This window comes from Peromyscus maniculatus, chromosome 12 (assembly GCF_049852395.1).
Source record: "Peromyscus maniculatus bairdii isolate BWxNUB_F1_BW_parent chromosome 12, HU_Pman_BW_mat_3.1, whole genome shotgun sequence".
In the NCBI taxonomy this organism is placed as follows: Eukaryota; Metazoa; Chordata; class Mammalia; order Rodentia; family Cricetidae; genus Peromyscus; species Peromyscus maniculatus.
In genome coordinates this window covers 63619721-63634127 of record NC_134863.1, presented here as the reverse complement: position 1 = coordinate 63634127, position 14407 = coordinate 63619721, and the positions used below count along the sequence as shown (strand labels likewise).

The 14407-nt window shown below is 34.0% G+C and overlaps 1 protein-coding gene across 15 annotated transcripts in view; it reads left to right on the top strand.

The window, feature by feature from the left end:
• The window catches only part of Robo2 (roundabout guidance receptor 2), a 523875-nt gene that overhangs the window by 423849 nt on the left and 85619 nt on the right, over positions 1-14407 (top strand). For all 15 annotated transcript variants that reach the window (XM_076549117.1, XM_042259491.2, XM_076549116.1 and 12 more), the window contains 2 exons: positions 7719-7843; positions 11371-11542. In XM_076549117.1, the coding sequence (XP_076405232.1) occupies positions 7719-7843; positions 11371-11542 (297 nt within the window). The remainder of the gene's footprint in view (positions 1-7718; positions 7844-11370; positions 11543-14407) is intronic.

The window sequence follows — 14407 nt, the reverse complement described above, 5'->3', positions numbered from 1 at the left end:
TATAGACAATAATTAGGGAGGATCTCAAGTATTACACACACCTCCAAAATTAGTCTTCTTGCAATCAATGCATTATATAATGCATTGGTTCAAAACTCTATAGAGAAATACTGCTTGGCAACAACACTTTAGTCATACAATGATTGATGCACTTGTATATGTATATAAGATCTCTAGTCAAAAATGGTACAATGTAAAATGTAAATAGATGTAGAGTCTTTGGGCATTGATTAACCATAACCATCCCATTCCCTTGATTATATCATATACTTCACATTTATGAGAACAGTGACCCATTTAGTGCTTTCCTTATTAAAAAATATTTTGACACTGAAAAAGCAGATAGAGATAATTGATATTTGTTGAAAGAAAGGTAATGATATGAATATTTTACATGGAATAAGAAGTTTTAAATATTAACAGGGTTACAGGCTTGAAAATAAACCATGTATCTCCTCTGGAAGAATAATTTCTATGAACACAAAAAAAATTAACGCATAAGTTATATAAATTAGCAATTTGATAATTTATAATTCCTTGGAAATGATAAAAATAAAAAAATTAGTTACACAGGGTTTACAAAAGTCATTATAATGCATCCTGTATCATTGATTTGTGTTTTCCCTTACAAATAAGTTTCATCTTTGTAGATAAATGATGTCTTGATGTGCTTAAAAGTCAAATACATTTTAAGACATTATGTATTCAATTCCAGTACTAACAACTTATTTTGAAATCAAGTAAAATGTCAAACAGTGAAAAAAATACAATTAAATGAGCTGAAGAACTAATCATTTATGAATTAGAATTCATTTATCATTTAAATGAGCATCTGTCAAAGTACATTTTCTGTTTGACTTTCCTTCCATCCAAACTATTATTGTCAGTGGGAAGAATGTGTCAGAAGCTTAAAATATAATGAGGTGGGAAAATGTTGAATATTTTCTTTATAGTCATTTAAAAAAATCTTCTAGGCGTTCATTTAGAATTCACAACTTGAAAATGTTCTAGAGCAAAAAAAAAAAGGACAACATTGCAATGCAGAGAAGTTACAACTTATTTCAGGAAACAAAACACATACATAACGGGAAAAATAAAGAACCATCACACATCGAGTCAAAGCATGTTCCTTATGCTGAAATGGTATGGCAAGTGCATGGTCAAAGAACGTTCAGGTTCACCCATGGCAGCAAGTTTAGGATAATGGACACCAGGGCCCGGTGAACACAAGAACAGGCACGTAACCATGCAAGTCACAAGGTGTACAAGCGTTTTGAATTTCTACAGCTAGTTGACGGATATGAAGGGCAGAGAGATGCAACCCTCAGCTGCCTGACAGAAGCCACAATGCTACATGGAAGAGAATAATTTGCACACATTGCAGAAATAAACCCTGTAAGACTTCATTGCCACAGATTAAAAAGCCTGAGTGGTTGTATCAACAGAGAATTGTGGGAAGTATACCTGAGGAGGCTTATATTAGCTGGTAGTTCACAAGAATAAGATTATGGTTTTATGCTTCATTCGTAATAACAATTATTCAATGAAAGCATCATGTTATCTTTCACATATCATACCATAATAGAAATTATAACCTGAAATTCTTAGTGTTTTGGTTGATTACAAGCATGAAAAATTATGTTTAATTGTGTCATTATCTGATATGAATCAATTTAAATTAGGATTTTAATATCTAATTGGTCCATTTAATAGAACATGGAAATAAATCAAATATCAAATTTATTCCCCAGTATAACATTTTTACATAATAATTGATGCATACTTCAAAAGGTTCAACTCACTGGTCTCTCAATAAAAATAATAGTAGAGACATGCAAAATTTTGCATTTGAAATAAACTAATGCCTGGGGATAGTTTAACTTCATCCTTGCAAATTGGTTAGTACTCAGTTATTGTTAATTTTGTCATTGTGTTAAGGAAGTTATGACCACACAAATGTGTAACTCAAGCAACTGATGGAGGGTATTGCTTTTAAAATATCCTTACAGAATATATACACATTTAATAAGCAAAATATATTAAATCACAAAAAAAGTGTTTCCCACTTGAGTCAGTAAGTTCAAACTGTTTATTTCAGAATCCAAAGTTGATTCATTCAGGTACAAAATTATAATAAAAGAAAGAGTAGCTGAGTGTGACTGTAACGACTGCATTTTCCATCTAAAATGTACCTAACCACTCCGTGACTATCTCCATGTTAATGGTTGCCATAGAAAGTCATATTTTCCTGTAGAAACAACTTGAACATGATGTGATTAACCTTTAAGGTCCCCTCCCCTCGTCTCGAAGCCCACCTCGAGCATGGCCTATGCTTCCTACTCATGTTCGGCTTCTGATTTCTATTCCACCCACTCTGGCTCACCAGCAGGCATTAGCATAAGAGTGCTGTACCATGACTTTGATTGAAGCCAGCTTGGGCTGACTGCAGTATTGAAGCATAAATTAGCAGAAATCAAATCTAATTTACTGTGCGTTTTATTTAAATTCTCAAAACACAGTTTCAACTGAACTATCCCAGACCTGCAATTTTAATTGACCTTTTGATATGAGAGTGTGCTTCTCTGGAATTCATACAATGTACTTTTCTTAGAGAGCTATTTTTTTTTTTAACATGTTCTGATTAAACACTGAATTGTGGAACTGGGCTTCCTTATATCTCCTCTTACAGACATTACAGTAAGATATAATCACTTGGTAGTTTGAGCAAGTAGATTAGTACATCATAATTGCAAGTGATTTGTCAAATGTTTCCAGGTTTTAGAGATTACAAATATGTAGTTTACAGTTTTTGTCTTAGAGACATATAGCAGAATTGCCATTTCTCTAATGAGCCAATTCTTCTGGAGTTTACAACTCAATTTTTCTAATTTGCTTTGGGTTTAAATGTAGGTTTTGAATGGCCATCTTGAGAGCCTAATTCTGTTTCCTATATTTAATGAGAGCCCTCTCAGGAATCCATTTTATATACAGCACACTTTGTGCTATTGTGCTCTGTTGATGGAATGCCTCCTCTGCTTGCTCCCTCCCATTGGTACCATCACCCAAGCACTTTTTTCAAACCATTTTCAATACCACCTGGCAGAAATACTAATACTGGAGTGTTACCAGAAGAATTATTGATGTCGTTTTTCATTTTAGCGCCCCCCCACCCCCAAATAAATTTCTGCAACCAATCTTCCCTCACAGAGATTGCAATATAGATCTTTGGCAGGAAGTCTACCAAGAAAAAGTGATTGTTCTCATTTTCCCTGTTGTCCAGACTTCAGGTGACGGTAGGTCAGACATTTTCAAAGACTCAAGAATTCCTTGAATCTTGCTGTGTTGAATGCTTTAACATTTTATTAGATAAGATAATGCTAAGACAATGGCAGATCCATTGAAAGCAATGAATCGATTACTAGCGACAAGAAGTGATTTGAATCTTTAGAAACAGCATACTTACACAGTGACTGAGAAGGAAAAATGTGTCGTGAGTAAATATCTCATGCAAGGCATGTTTTATAAATAATACCAATAAATTACTTGGTATTCATCTTTTGTAGAGTTGGAATAAAAGTTCAGGAAATTATCATTTCCTGTTCTTTTTAGATCACAGCATCAGGAATAACTATTGTGCTCCCGTGTGGAAGAATATTTCTGTTTAAGTGATAGCGTGTTCCCCTTAGGTGCCTCCATACAGTGCAATTCCCACCTAGATGTTCTGTCCCAACTTTCTCTGGTTTTTCTCGCCCTTTGTCTCTCTCTGCTTTTCTAATCAGTGTCTCAAATTATCATTCATATTGCTTCCAGAACAGTCATTCTGAGGGGCAAATCCGATTTATTCCTTGTAAAAATATTTTTGAGTAGGTCATTTTTTCAGGGCAAAATGTTAAACTCCTTTAGCATAAAGAATCTAGTCCTATCTGTATTCAAATCAGTATGCTGGGTCTTTTTGACTCTTAAAGCCCTGCCTCCTCCAAAAATTGTAATTCCACAGTTCTTTGCCTGCAATGCTGATTCGCTCAATGCTCAGTGACCTCACTGCTGCCCATTAGGCTTGGAACACAGCTCACAGGATGGCGTGTAGCATGACTCTTCTTTCCTCCTTACATGTTCTCCTTTGGTTCTTCTCTGATCTTTTCTCCAAGTATCTTCTGCATTTTTGATTTTTAGACAGAGTCTCACTATGTCACCTTGACTGTCCTGGAACTCTCTATATAGACCAGGCTGTCCTCAAACTCACAGAGATCAATGTGTCTCCACCTCCTAAGCACAGCATAAAACAAAACAAAACAAAAAAACAAGGCAAAGCTAAACAACAACAACTGCTTCATGAATCATAGTGTACTATGTTTATTTGTATGTTTACTTAGTGTCAAGGCCATTGTTCAAGGCCATTTTGTAATTTACTTCCCATCCTGTGTACTTAGCAGAATGTCTTATAATTTGTAGCCAGTCAAAGAGGTAGAATGAATAAAAATGTAGATCATATGTTCTCAGAAAGTAAATGTATGGTATGGTCATTTGCTTGCCCTTATTTGGGAAATTAAGTTTAAGAAGCTGTGACCAAGCTGTAGGATATAGAGTTAAAAATATTTTAGAAAATCATTCATCAAACAAACAAGCAAACAAAAGAACCCAATTTGTCCCCTGCACCCACATCTGATGGCTTAAAATTATCTGTAGCTCTAGTTGGAAAGGACCTGATACCCTCTTCTGGCCCGCACCTTCCATGGATATATAAATACATATTCACAAAAATTTAAGCAGCACTCTACACATAAATAAAATAAAATATATCTTTAAAAAGATTTTTAAGTTGTGTGCATATATGCCTTTAATTTCAGCACCTTGGAGATAGATCTCTGTGAGTTTGAGACAGCCAACACTCTTACACAGGGAAACCCTGTCTCGAAAAAAAATTGGGAAGTGAAATTTATAAAAATACCTCAAGTACATATAGTAATTTTATCAAAATAAGTAAATTATACAATAGAATATGCTTTTACATATTCTTATTTGATAACATGTTGTATTGGTTATTTTAATTTAAAAATTAAATAAAGCAGTACTAGTTAGAGCTCCTACAGCTGCAAGCTTCTAGAATTTATCTTCTAGTATTTAGTCTTTCTCACATCTATCAAGTCACATGACCCAATGTGCTGACTATGTGGCTTTTGTTTGAGTGTTAAGTTACTGATTTTGATTGAATGTGAGTTTTTAAAGACTGAGGAGAATGTGCAAGCTAAATTACATTACACTTCTCATGAAGGTAATATGCTTGTTGGACTATTTTTTTTTCTTTTTTGGGCTGACAGAGGCAAATATGTATAGACTGCTTATTATATATTTCTTAAAATATATATTTATTATGGAAAATTTCAAAACATAGAAAATCCAGAACAATGTTTTTTTTTTCACAGAAAATATCTTGTAATTTCATTTCTACCAAAAACTAGACACTTCTGAAGCCAGGTGTGGTAACACACACCTTTAATCCCAGCACTTGGGAGGCAGAGGCAGGTGGATCTCTGAGTTCGAGCCCAGTCTGGTCTACAAAATGAGTCCTAGGACAGCTGAAGCTACAGAAAGAAACCCTTTCTCAAAAACACAAAAACAAAAATCAAAAAATTTAAGTGGGCACTGTTGTGTTTTTAATGTTTTCCTATCATAATTATATCATATTGATTTATACTATTTTTCCTATTCAAAGCAGGCATAAATGTATCTGCCAATTCAGTATAATTGTGTAGAAATTACAAGAAATTTTAAGTATCGGGTAATCTCCAGAAAAGTAGAAGGTAACACCAACCACACTACTCAAATAGATCCATAAATCTAATTTCTCCATGCTGTGGGAATGAGTCTTTCACTGTCTACAATTATAAAGAGATATCTAAACTAGGAAATTTATTTCCTTCAGTCCCCAAACTATGTGTTAGATGGGTTGAATAGAGAGGAACTATACTAGAATACAAAAATTTAAGCCCAAACAAATATCATTGATTTCTTCCCCTTGGAGGAAATGATGCTGTTTATACCGTGGTAGAGTTTGTGTTAGGTATATAGTAGGCTGTATGTTTGTGTGAGGCTATTATGTTCTAATACTCCTTTGGATTTTGTGCTTATTAGACATTTCATGTTGTTACAACTCTCCAGACTTCAGTTTTTAGGATTTTTTTTTTCTGTATGTACCAGGTTCTACAAATTAAAGCTGGTTTAAAGCTGTTTTATTGGTTTTAAGTTTCTAACCTAAAGCACTATTTAAAGTAGTTATTCTAAAAGTCCTTGGATAAGGACAATGTTTTTGCTGAAAGTGCATGGTGTGAAGATGCCCTTGTGGAGGTGTCTGGATATCCTCTAGTGCTACTCAGTTTCCTATCATTAGACCCCTTTTAATTCTGAGCATCATTAGGATTTTTATTCCCATCTCTTTCTTTTCTAATGGAGTCACTCATTCTTTGGATTATTATCTGTCTTTACCTACACCATTCTACTAGCCTCTTACCATATGCATTATTCTACTGAATAAATGTTCCCCATGCAACATTACCATCTTCATACAAATGTTGAAGCCTCTGGAGAGTTTGCTTTGCAGCTGTCATTCAGATTAGAAATATCCACAGTAAAGTTGGCAGCATTTCGTGCTCCTTCATTTCTACACTATGTTAATCATTTTAACCTTTCTTTCTTCCCCTACTACACATTGTTGGGGTAGATTTGATTTTGCTTCAACCTTCTTCAGTTAGCACTTAACTTGGAAAGTGTTCATCATTCCACTGTTCAAATGCTGCTCTTCGCTCAAAATTCTTATAATGTTCATTTCCCATTCAAAGCTGCCCTACTACAGGAGACTCCACTCTCGGGTTTGCTATATGCAATATGCATATTTGCTATATTCAGTATGATTGAAGTGTTCTTCCATGGTGCTCTGAGAAGCCCCCTTCTCTACTCACCACATTCTTCATCATTGTTGGGTGTGTTTTGTTTATATCATCATTACTATATTTATTGTTATTTTTCACAAGACCATGAGCTTCTTGTGCCTTTCATTTCTAACTGCATAGTGCCCAGTAGGAGAACATACCAATTGCCTGACCACTGTTTACTGAACTGAAGTTAATCAGAGTGGACAAACAGTGAAGCGTGTATTCATATTAGTAGTTAACTTCGTATGTAATCCCCATCTCTCGAGTATTTCAATGCTTTTAATGATACGAGACTTGATTGTTAAAATGCTTGATAAAAATCAGGATCACGTTGTGTACCTTCTAGTTATTTCAGTGTCTCATACAATATCCTAAAAACATTATAGATAAATTTGTGTGCGCTGATACGTTGACTTTTGAGGAAGGAAATAGTTGCTTAAGATACTGACCCTGTTTAATCTTGACCTATTCAAAATGCAGATCTAAATGGGAAGTTTATCTTAAGAATGTTAGAATATGAAGAAGCTATTTTCCTAAGCAAGCATTTAAGACAGATATATTGATGCACAGTATTTAAATTATGTCCGCTAATAACCTCACTTCTTTCCTCACGTTTGAGAGTGTGCTCTTTCTTTTCCTTTATGTTGTGAGAAATCCATTAAAGTAAGTAAAGACATGGAGCCTTGCTCCACCTCTGAACTTCCCACCCAGGACCAGATTTTCTCTTTGATATCTTTTTCATTGTTGTCAAAGGTTGATATTTACACTTTCTCTCCTTTCAAATTCTAGCTCCTCCACAGTTTGTGGTTAGGCCAAGAGATCAGATTGTTGCTCAGGGCCGGACAGTGACATTCCCCTGTGAAACTAAAGGAAACCCACAGCCAGCTGTTTTTTGGCAGAAAGAAGGCAGCCAGGTGAGTAGGGGCATAACTGCTTTTCTGACAGCTCTGAACCTGGCTTCTCAGTGACCCTCAGAGCATACCTCATCTCCCCTGCTATCAGTGCTCACTGTATGTTATTTCTGAGAAAGAAATGATTCTAAAATAACTGGATGTCAAGTGTTCCAACACAGCACTCTTTATTTGCCAGTGTTATTTTTAAAACCCTGTATCAAGCATAAACTAGAAATAAAATAGTTTGAACCCCAACCTACACTGGTATTTAAGATTTCTGATGGCAAAGGTCATGTTGCCTTCTTGCATTTGGTTGCATGGTATGATTAAATGAAGTATCTCATCTAAAGTGCCTAGCATCATCCTTGGCACATAAGAAATGAAATGGCTTTTTGAAAATTCAATATTAGAGGTCATAGAATACAATTTCAAGCCCCCCTGTCTTGGGCAGTATAAAAAGATCATAAACTTATGCACACTTCCATTTAAAGGTGGAGGAACTCTTTTCTTCCCTTTTCCCCTTCTGGATTTCTTCATAATAAGATTGGACAGGAAACAGGACATTTTATACAGGAAACAACTCTCTTGTTTTGGCTGTGATCCTTCTGGGCAGAAACATATCTCAAGGTGTTTCTGATATCTCAACTGGACACATTAATTTTTTCAAGTATACCTTAGATCAAATGTGGACAAGTGCTTCCCTTCTAGGTTGAGGCAATACGAATTTCCATCTTGAAGTATATGGGAAATTAGGAAACTTAGACTAACAACATGTCTGCACATTCCTCGTGAAATGAGCTATGTGTTCTTTCTGAAGGCTCTACAAATAACAAGGCACACACTTCTCAAAAAGAAGCATTGAGTGCTTTTCCTCAGCATGTTCTCTTGCTACTCCAACTTCTAAAAGAAATTTGGGGGGTGGGTAGGTAATGGAAGATATCTAAATGTCAACAGTTGATATTGACATGCTTTCTGAAAGCTACAAGAGGTGAATTTCTCCTAGGAGTTCATTTCAGTTTGTTTTTTATATTTATATTTATATTTTATTTTATTTCAGTTATTCAGAAATAAAAAAAGTTTATTTCAGATTGAATTATAAAGCATGGTATAAGAAAACATGTCTTTTTATTGATTAAAGATAACTAGAAGTTAAGATAATTTCACACACATACAAGTCACATTCTATAATATAGCTCCAGGACGAGTCAAAATATACACTGGTAGTCTGGTTCATGAACAGAAAGTATTTAACACAATCATCAATGGTTTTGAAAAGTAATTATTGAGAGAATTTCAATATTCCTCCTATATTGTTTGACAAAGTGAAATTTTCCAGAGATTGTTAATAATGTTACATAAATTTCTTTTTAGGTATATTGATTTGCTTAGAGTATTAGATATACTTTTATTTCTTTCACCAATATCTCTTCCATGGGAGTGAAGAAAGAGAGAATAAGAGATTAATAATAACAGTGAAATATTTGAACAAACCGTAAATTTCTATTCAATGAATTGAGATATATCAAAATAGTTCCATTTTCCTGCTTCTAATATCTGACTTTTATGGTGATCTGTCTCTATCCGTCCGTAGAAAGAGCCAAGAGCCTAGACTTAATGGTCCATATTCCTCAATATATGCTGATAATGCCAATTAGTATTAATAGGATGCTCAAACATTTCCAGGGCTCTGCAGAGTTCCTGGGCTTGGCTTGTAATCCATTTCTTTTGCCTATGTCATACAACCTGGGAATATAGATGATGGATTAAACTCAATCAAATGCCACTTTTCATGTCAATGAATCATTTAGAAGGTGGAATGATATTACACTGAAGAGGAAGAGATCCTGGGGACAATTAGCCCATCTGATGGATTAGTGCAATGTAAATTAGTAGTCTAATGGCTAATTGTTGGAAAGTGCACATTGGATCATTTTCAATTGCCCTTAAATTTTAGGCCCTTCTCTTGTATATGTTTTATATCTGTAATATATTTGGATTCCACAGGAGATTTGGTTTATTCTCAAATTATCTTTCAAGTGTATGAAAATGCCTAGTGTTGTGTAGTAATATAACTTTGGGAAGAGGGCAATAGCATTTTGAAATTATATTGCTGACATGCTAGCAAACATTGCTCCTTTTAGACAGCATTTAATAGCATGGTAATGTTTATGTAAAGTGGGCTTATAGTGTCACACTTGAATCTAATAAAGTGGACATCCATCATGTTGCAATAAAGAGAAGAGCTTCTAATTAAAGTAGGACATCATTTGCTGGATTAAAGTCATTTAGCGTAATTGAAAAGTGTTAATACCCTATTTTATCCTCTTCCACTGGCATTACTTCAAGGGTAAAAATATTTTAAGGTGAAAATGTGTCTTGTGCCTTTAATTGAATGTTATTACCTCCTGATTTCAACTTATTGAAATTGTTTAATTACAAACCTGGAAAATTAATTACTATATTGCAAAACAGATCCCAGAGCGTTCGAATGTTCTTTTTTGTAAGTAAATACAACATAAAAATTGATATGTCCTTATTTACAATACAGCTAGTAACATACCTCAATATGATTTATTGTATCCACATGTTTTTCTTAATTGAACAACAGTAAAACATCATAGGTCATCCAAATTAATGATCCTGTTCTCATAGAAGAACTTTAAGGACTTGTGTTTGGGTTGTCTGAGGTGTGTGACAGGCTTTAATGGAGAGGGTAGTAAACTGCTTTTAAAAGAAAGTAATACTGTGAAGGTCTTAGGGTTCATGTATACTTTCAGAGTCATGCTATAGCTTCTATTATTTTAAACAACTTACTTAACCTTGCTTAAGTTGTATCATTTTTTTCATAGCTCTTTTGGAAGCTGCTACGACTTACACAGAAAACTTATAATAAAAAAATGAAGTTAGCCTTGATCAGTCTGCATTATACACTGTTTGGGACTTGTCCTGAAATATTAAAGTTGGTCAACACCAATGACATTTGGCATTGCTTGTCACTGTCTAGCTTAAGCTACCTCTCTACTTACCATTACAGTCAATGTCCTTACAGTGCCTGGGGGCCTGGTCATAGGAGGAGTATTTTGCCTGTTTATTTTAAAGAAGTGGTAGCTAAATTTCAAAGCTGAAATATATAACTAGTCAACATTAGAGAGTAAATGGTTGATATATATAGTTATGTTCATGACCCCAATTTGGTCAATATCTTGAAGATCTCTGTGTTAAAATATGATACTGTGGACTATAAAACTGTAAGAATTATGTCCAAATCCAAATTTAAATGTAAAAAGTGCTGAATCTTAAGAAGTACAGACAATTGTTCCTCCAGCTAGAACATGCTGACTTTGTAGCTCACAGACTATGACTAGGAAAATATTTCCCAGTCAAACCCACTGTGATGCATATAATCATTTCAATACCATGTGTTTTTAAATCTATAGGTTTTATTTTTCCAACCATATTCCCATAGTGGTTATAGTTGTTGTTAATGTGATTTTCCTTGTGGATGGAAAAACACTGAGGAGACTGTGTTATTATTTTTCCCCCCACAGAACCTACTTTTTCCAAACCAACCTCAGCAACCCACTAGCCGGTGTTCAGTGTCACCCTCCGGGGACCTGACCATCACCAACATCCAGCGTTCAGATGCGGGGTACTACATCTGCCAGGCCTTAACGGTGGCAGGAAGCATCTTAGCTAAAGCGCAGTTGGAGGTTACCGACGGTGAGATTTCATCACTTGAGTTCTTTCATGAAAATAATAAATTTTATTTCCATACCCACATCAGGTTTGGAGAGATTTTTTGATTGGTTGAATCACTTGCATCAATGCCTATATAAGACCTTTGCCTAAGTAAATATATTGCATTTGCATAAGGAAAGCAATATCTGTTAATAGTTTCTAATTCTCTCTGATTTCAGACCACCCATCCCCTGCAAAATAGAACCTCAAAGACAGCTATTTAGATCATTAAATTTACAGTTGTGCATTATTTTAAACAAATGATATGACTCATTGTGTTTACAAATGTAATCTGTATATTTTCAGTGAGTGTTTTCCTGGCATGACTGCTTCTAATGGATATTAATACTTTTATTTGACTGGAGGAGTAGGAAATATCATCTTTAAATATCATCACTGAAACAGAAATGAGATTTTAGTTAGCTAATCACATTATGACATTCTTCCAGCTTTAATTATATATTCACTAAGTTAAATTAATTAAGTACATTCTGAAGTAGTGATGAATGCTAAAATTATTTTTTTTTACTTGCACATATGTACTACTTTGAATTTTAATTTCTAGTAAAAGTTGAGAAGGGTCTGATTTTTTTTTTCATCAGTAGTTTATTTATTGCACTTGACAGCTTGGGGGATTTAGATAATGTGTGATCTGTGAACATGAATTTTTCCCCTGTTTTTGAGGTTTTAAATTAAGAATTACTCATTTTTGTTGTATTTTTGTGAGTTTTAACTTTCTTTTTGGTCTTTTTTTCTTCTTAAGCATAGTTTCTGAGATACAGGGTCTTCGATCTACATGCTCTCAGATTTTCTTAATTTTTTACTGGTGAAAGTCACTGTCCTTTCCTATATTCCAGATTTACATGACGATTAAGAGGCCATTTGAGATGAATAGAAAGATAATATCTTTTAATATCTGTCTATGGCAAGGCTCAGTTTAGCACTGTGTCAGGAATGGTGTATGTCTGGGTAGCACAGACAGACACTGTCTAGGGAGATGCTGAGGCTATGGGCTGCATACCTACTGGTGCTGCAGAGAATTTGCTGCTATCAAACTGAAGGAGAAGCCCAATTCAAGGGTAACTATGATGAGCAAGTCTTCCCTAGTTGGCAAGAACGTTGATTCTCTGGGCCCCCGTATTTCTTTAGCAGAATAAAAGATAATGATTTTTAAAGTTCTCATGTTTTGTATCAGAGTAAATGTCTACACACATATTTTTGGTAAATAAGATATTTGGACCAGATTATTTAATATATTCTTTTAAAAATATATATTAAATATATTTATATCTTTAAAAATGTCATTAATTTATTCAAAGTTCATTTTTTCTGATTCTCCAACTTTTTTCCTCAAAATTAAAAAAAAAAATTGTAATGACCACTCTATGAGAAGAGCCAATAGCATTTAAAAAGCCTATAGAAATAAAACATATTTTACACCTTATGTTGACAATAAATGCCATCCTGTGGTCTTATCTGAATGTTTTATTAAGGATTTATAACATGTAGTTAAAGAAGACCACAGACTTGTTCACAGATCAGTGAAAACCCTAAATGTTCATTTAACCTTTGACTTCGGTGTCATGGAAAGCTGTGGTCATCTTCCAGACATAACATCCCTGGAACTGAAATGCCTTCTAGCCAGGAGCTTTTCAATTACCTTATTGATTGGAGTCATTCAAAAGGCAATGAGCTACTTATTTAGGTAGTGAAACAAAGGGAGGGGGTAAATTCTAATTAGTTGACCTTTAGTTGTATCTAATGATGTTAGAGATAGGACAACAAAAGCAGGTTTTAAGAAATTACTGGAATTCTACATAGCTGTTTAACTTGAAACATATATGCCACAACATTTCAAATTTGATGAACACATTTTACTCAGGTAATGAGGACACATTTTCTCCCGCAATTATAAAATTATTTATAATGTTTTATGGCTTGGATTTATCTTGAAAACCAACAAGCCTTTCCTTTAAGCTTTCATTTGTCCAGTTATTGCCAGATTTGTTACAATTGCTATAATGTTCTACACCCTTATTCAATTAAATTATTTTATTTACTTCTAAACATAAAAAATTAGTAAAACAAGATGTTGTAATTTTGGTTTGTGCCAAGCAGATCATTGTGTTCTGATTTCTAGTAGGATTTTAGTAATTGGAATCATAGATTCAGTTGCTCAGGGGTTAGAGCATCCTCATTTGCAAAGACCTATGTCCTGCCTTTAGTTAAGTTACAACTGTTTGATTCTTATCAAGTACTTACATATAAAATGAATGTAATATAATTTAAGTAAGATACATACATTACATACATATATTTTATATACATCTAGATACACATGCATGTTTACATGTACAATATAGAAAAATAAAGTATGCAAACTTTTCACAATTAAACAAAAATCTTTGATGTCTACCCTACTATAGATATTTCCTTGTTAAAAGTTAATTTTTTTAACTTGAGCTTATCAGTTTGATTTTGGGGAAATCTGGTGAATTCTTAAAGAAACACAATATTCAACTAATTTTTTTCCTTTGAACGATTTATATAATGTCATTTTAACATCATTATATTTTTTAATCATTTAAAATATTTCTTAACACACGGACTACTTTGATATAGGATAATGTTTCATAAGCAAAAAGGCATACTGCGCTAGATCTTTGTGAAATTATCTTGAATGTAAATACTGATTGTGAGTAAAAAAATGAATTTTGTCATGCCCAGCATTCTAGTTGACGAGTGCATTCTTCTTAGCTGTGTTCACCTACTCAATAAACTCATTGAAATGGCACGACTATAGTTTAAAGACCGAATGTCACAGTTTTATATATAAATTATTTAAGG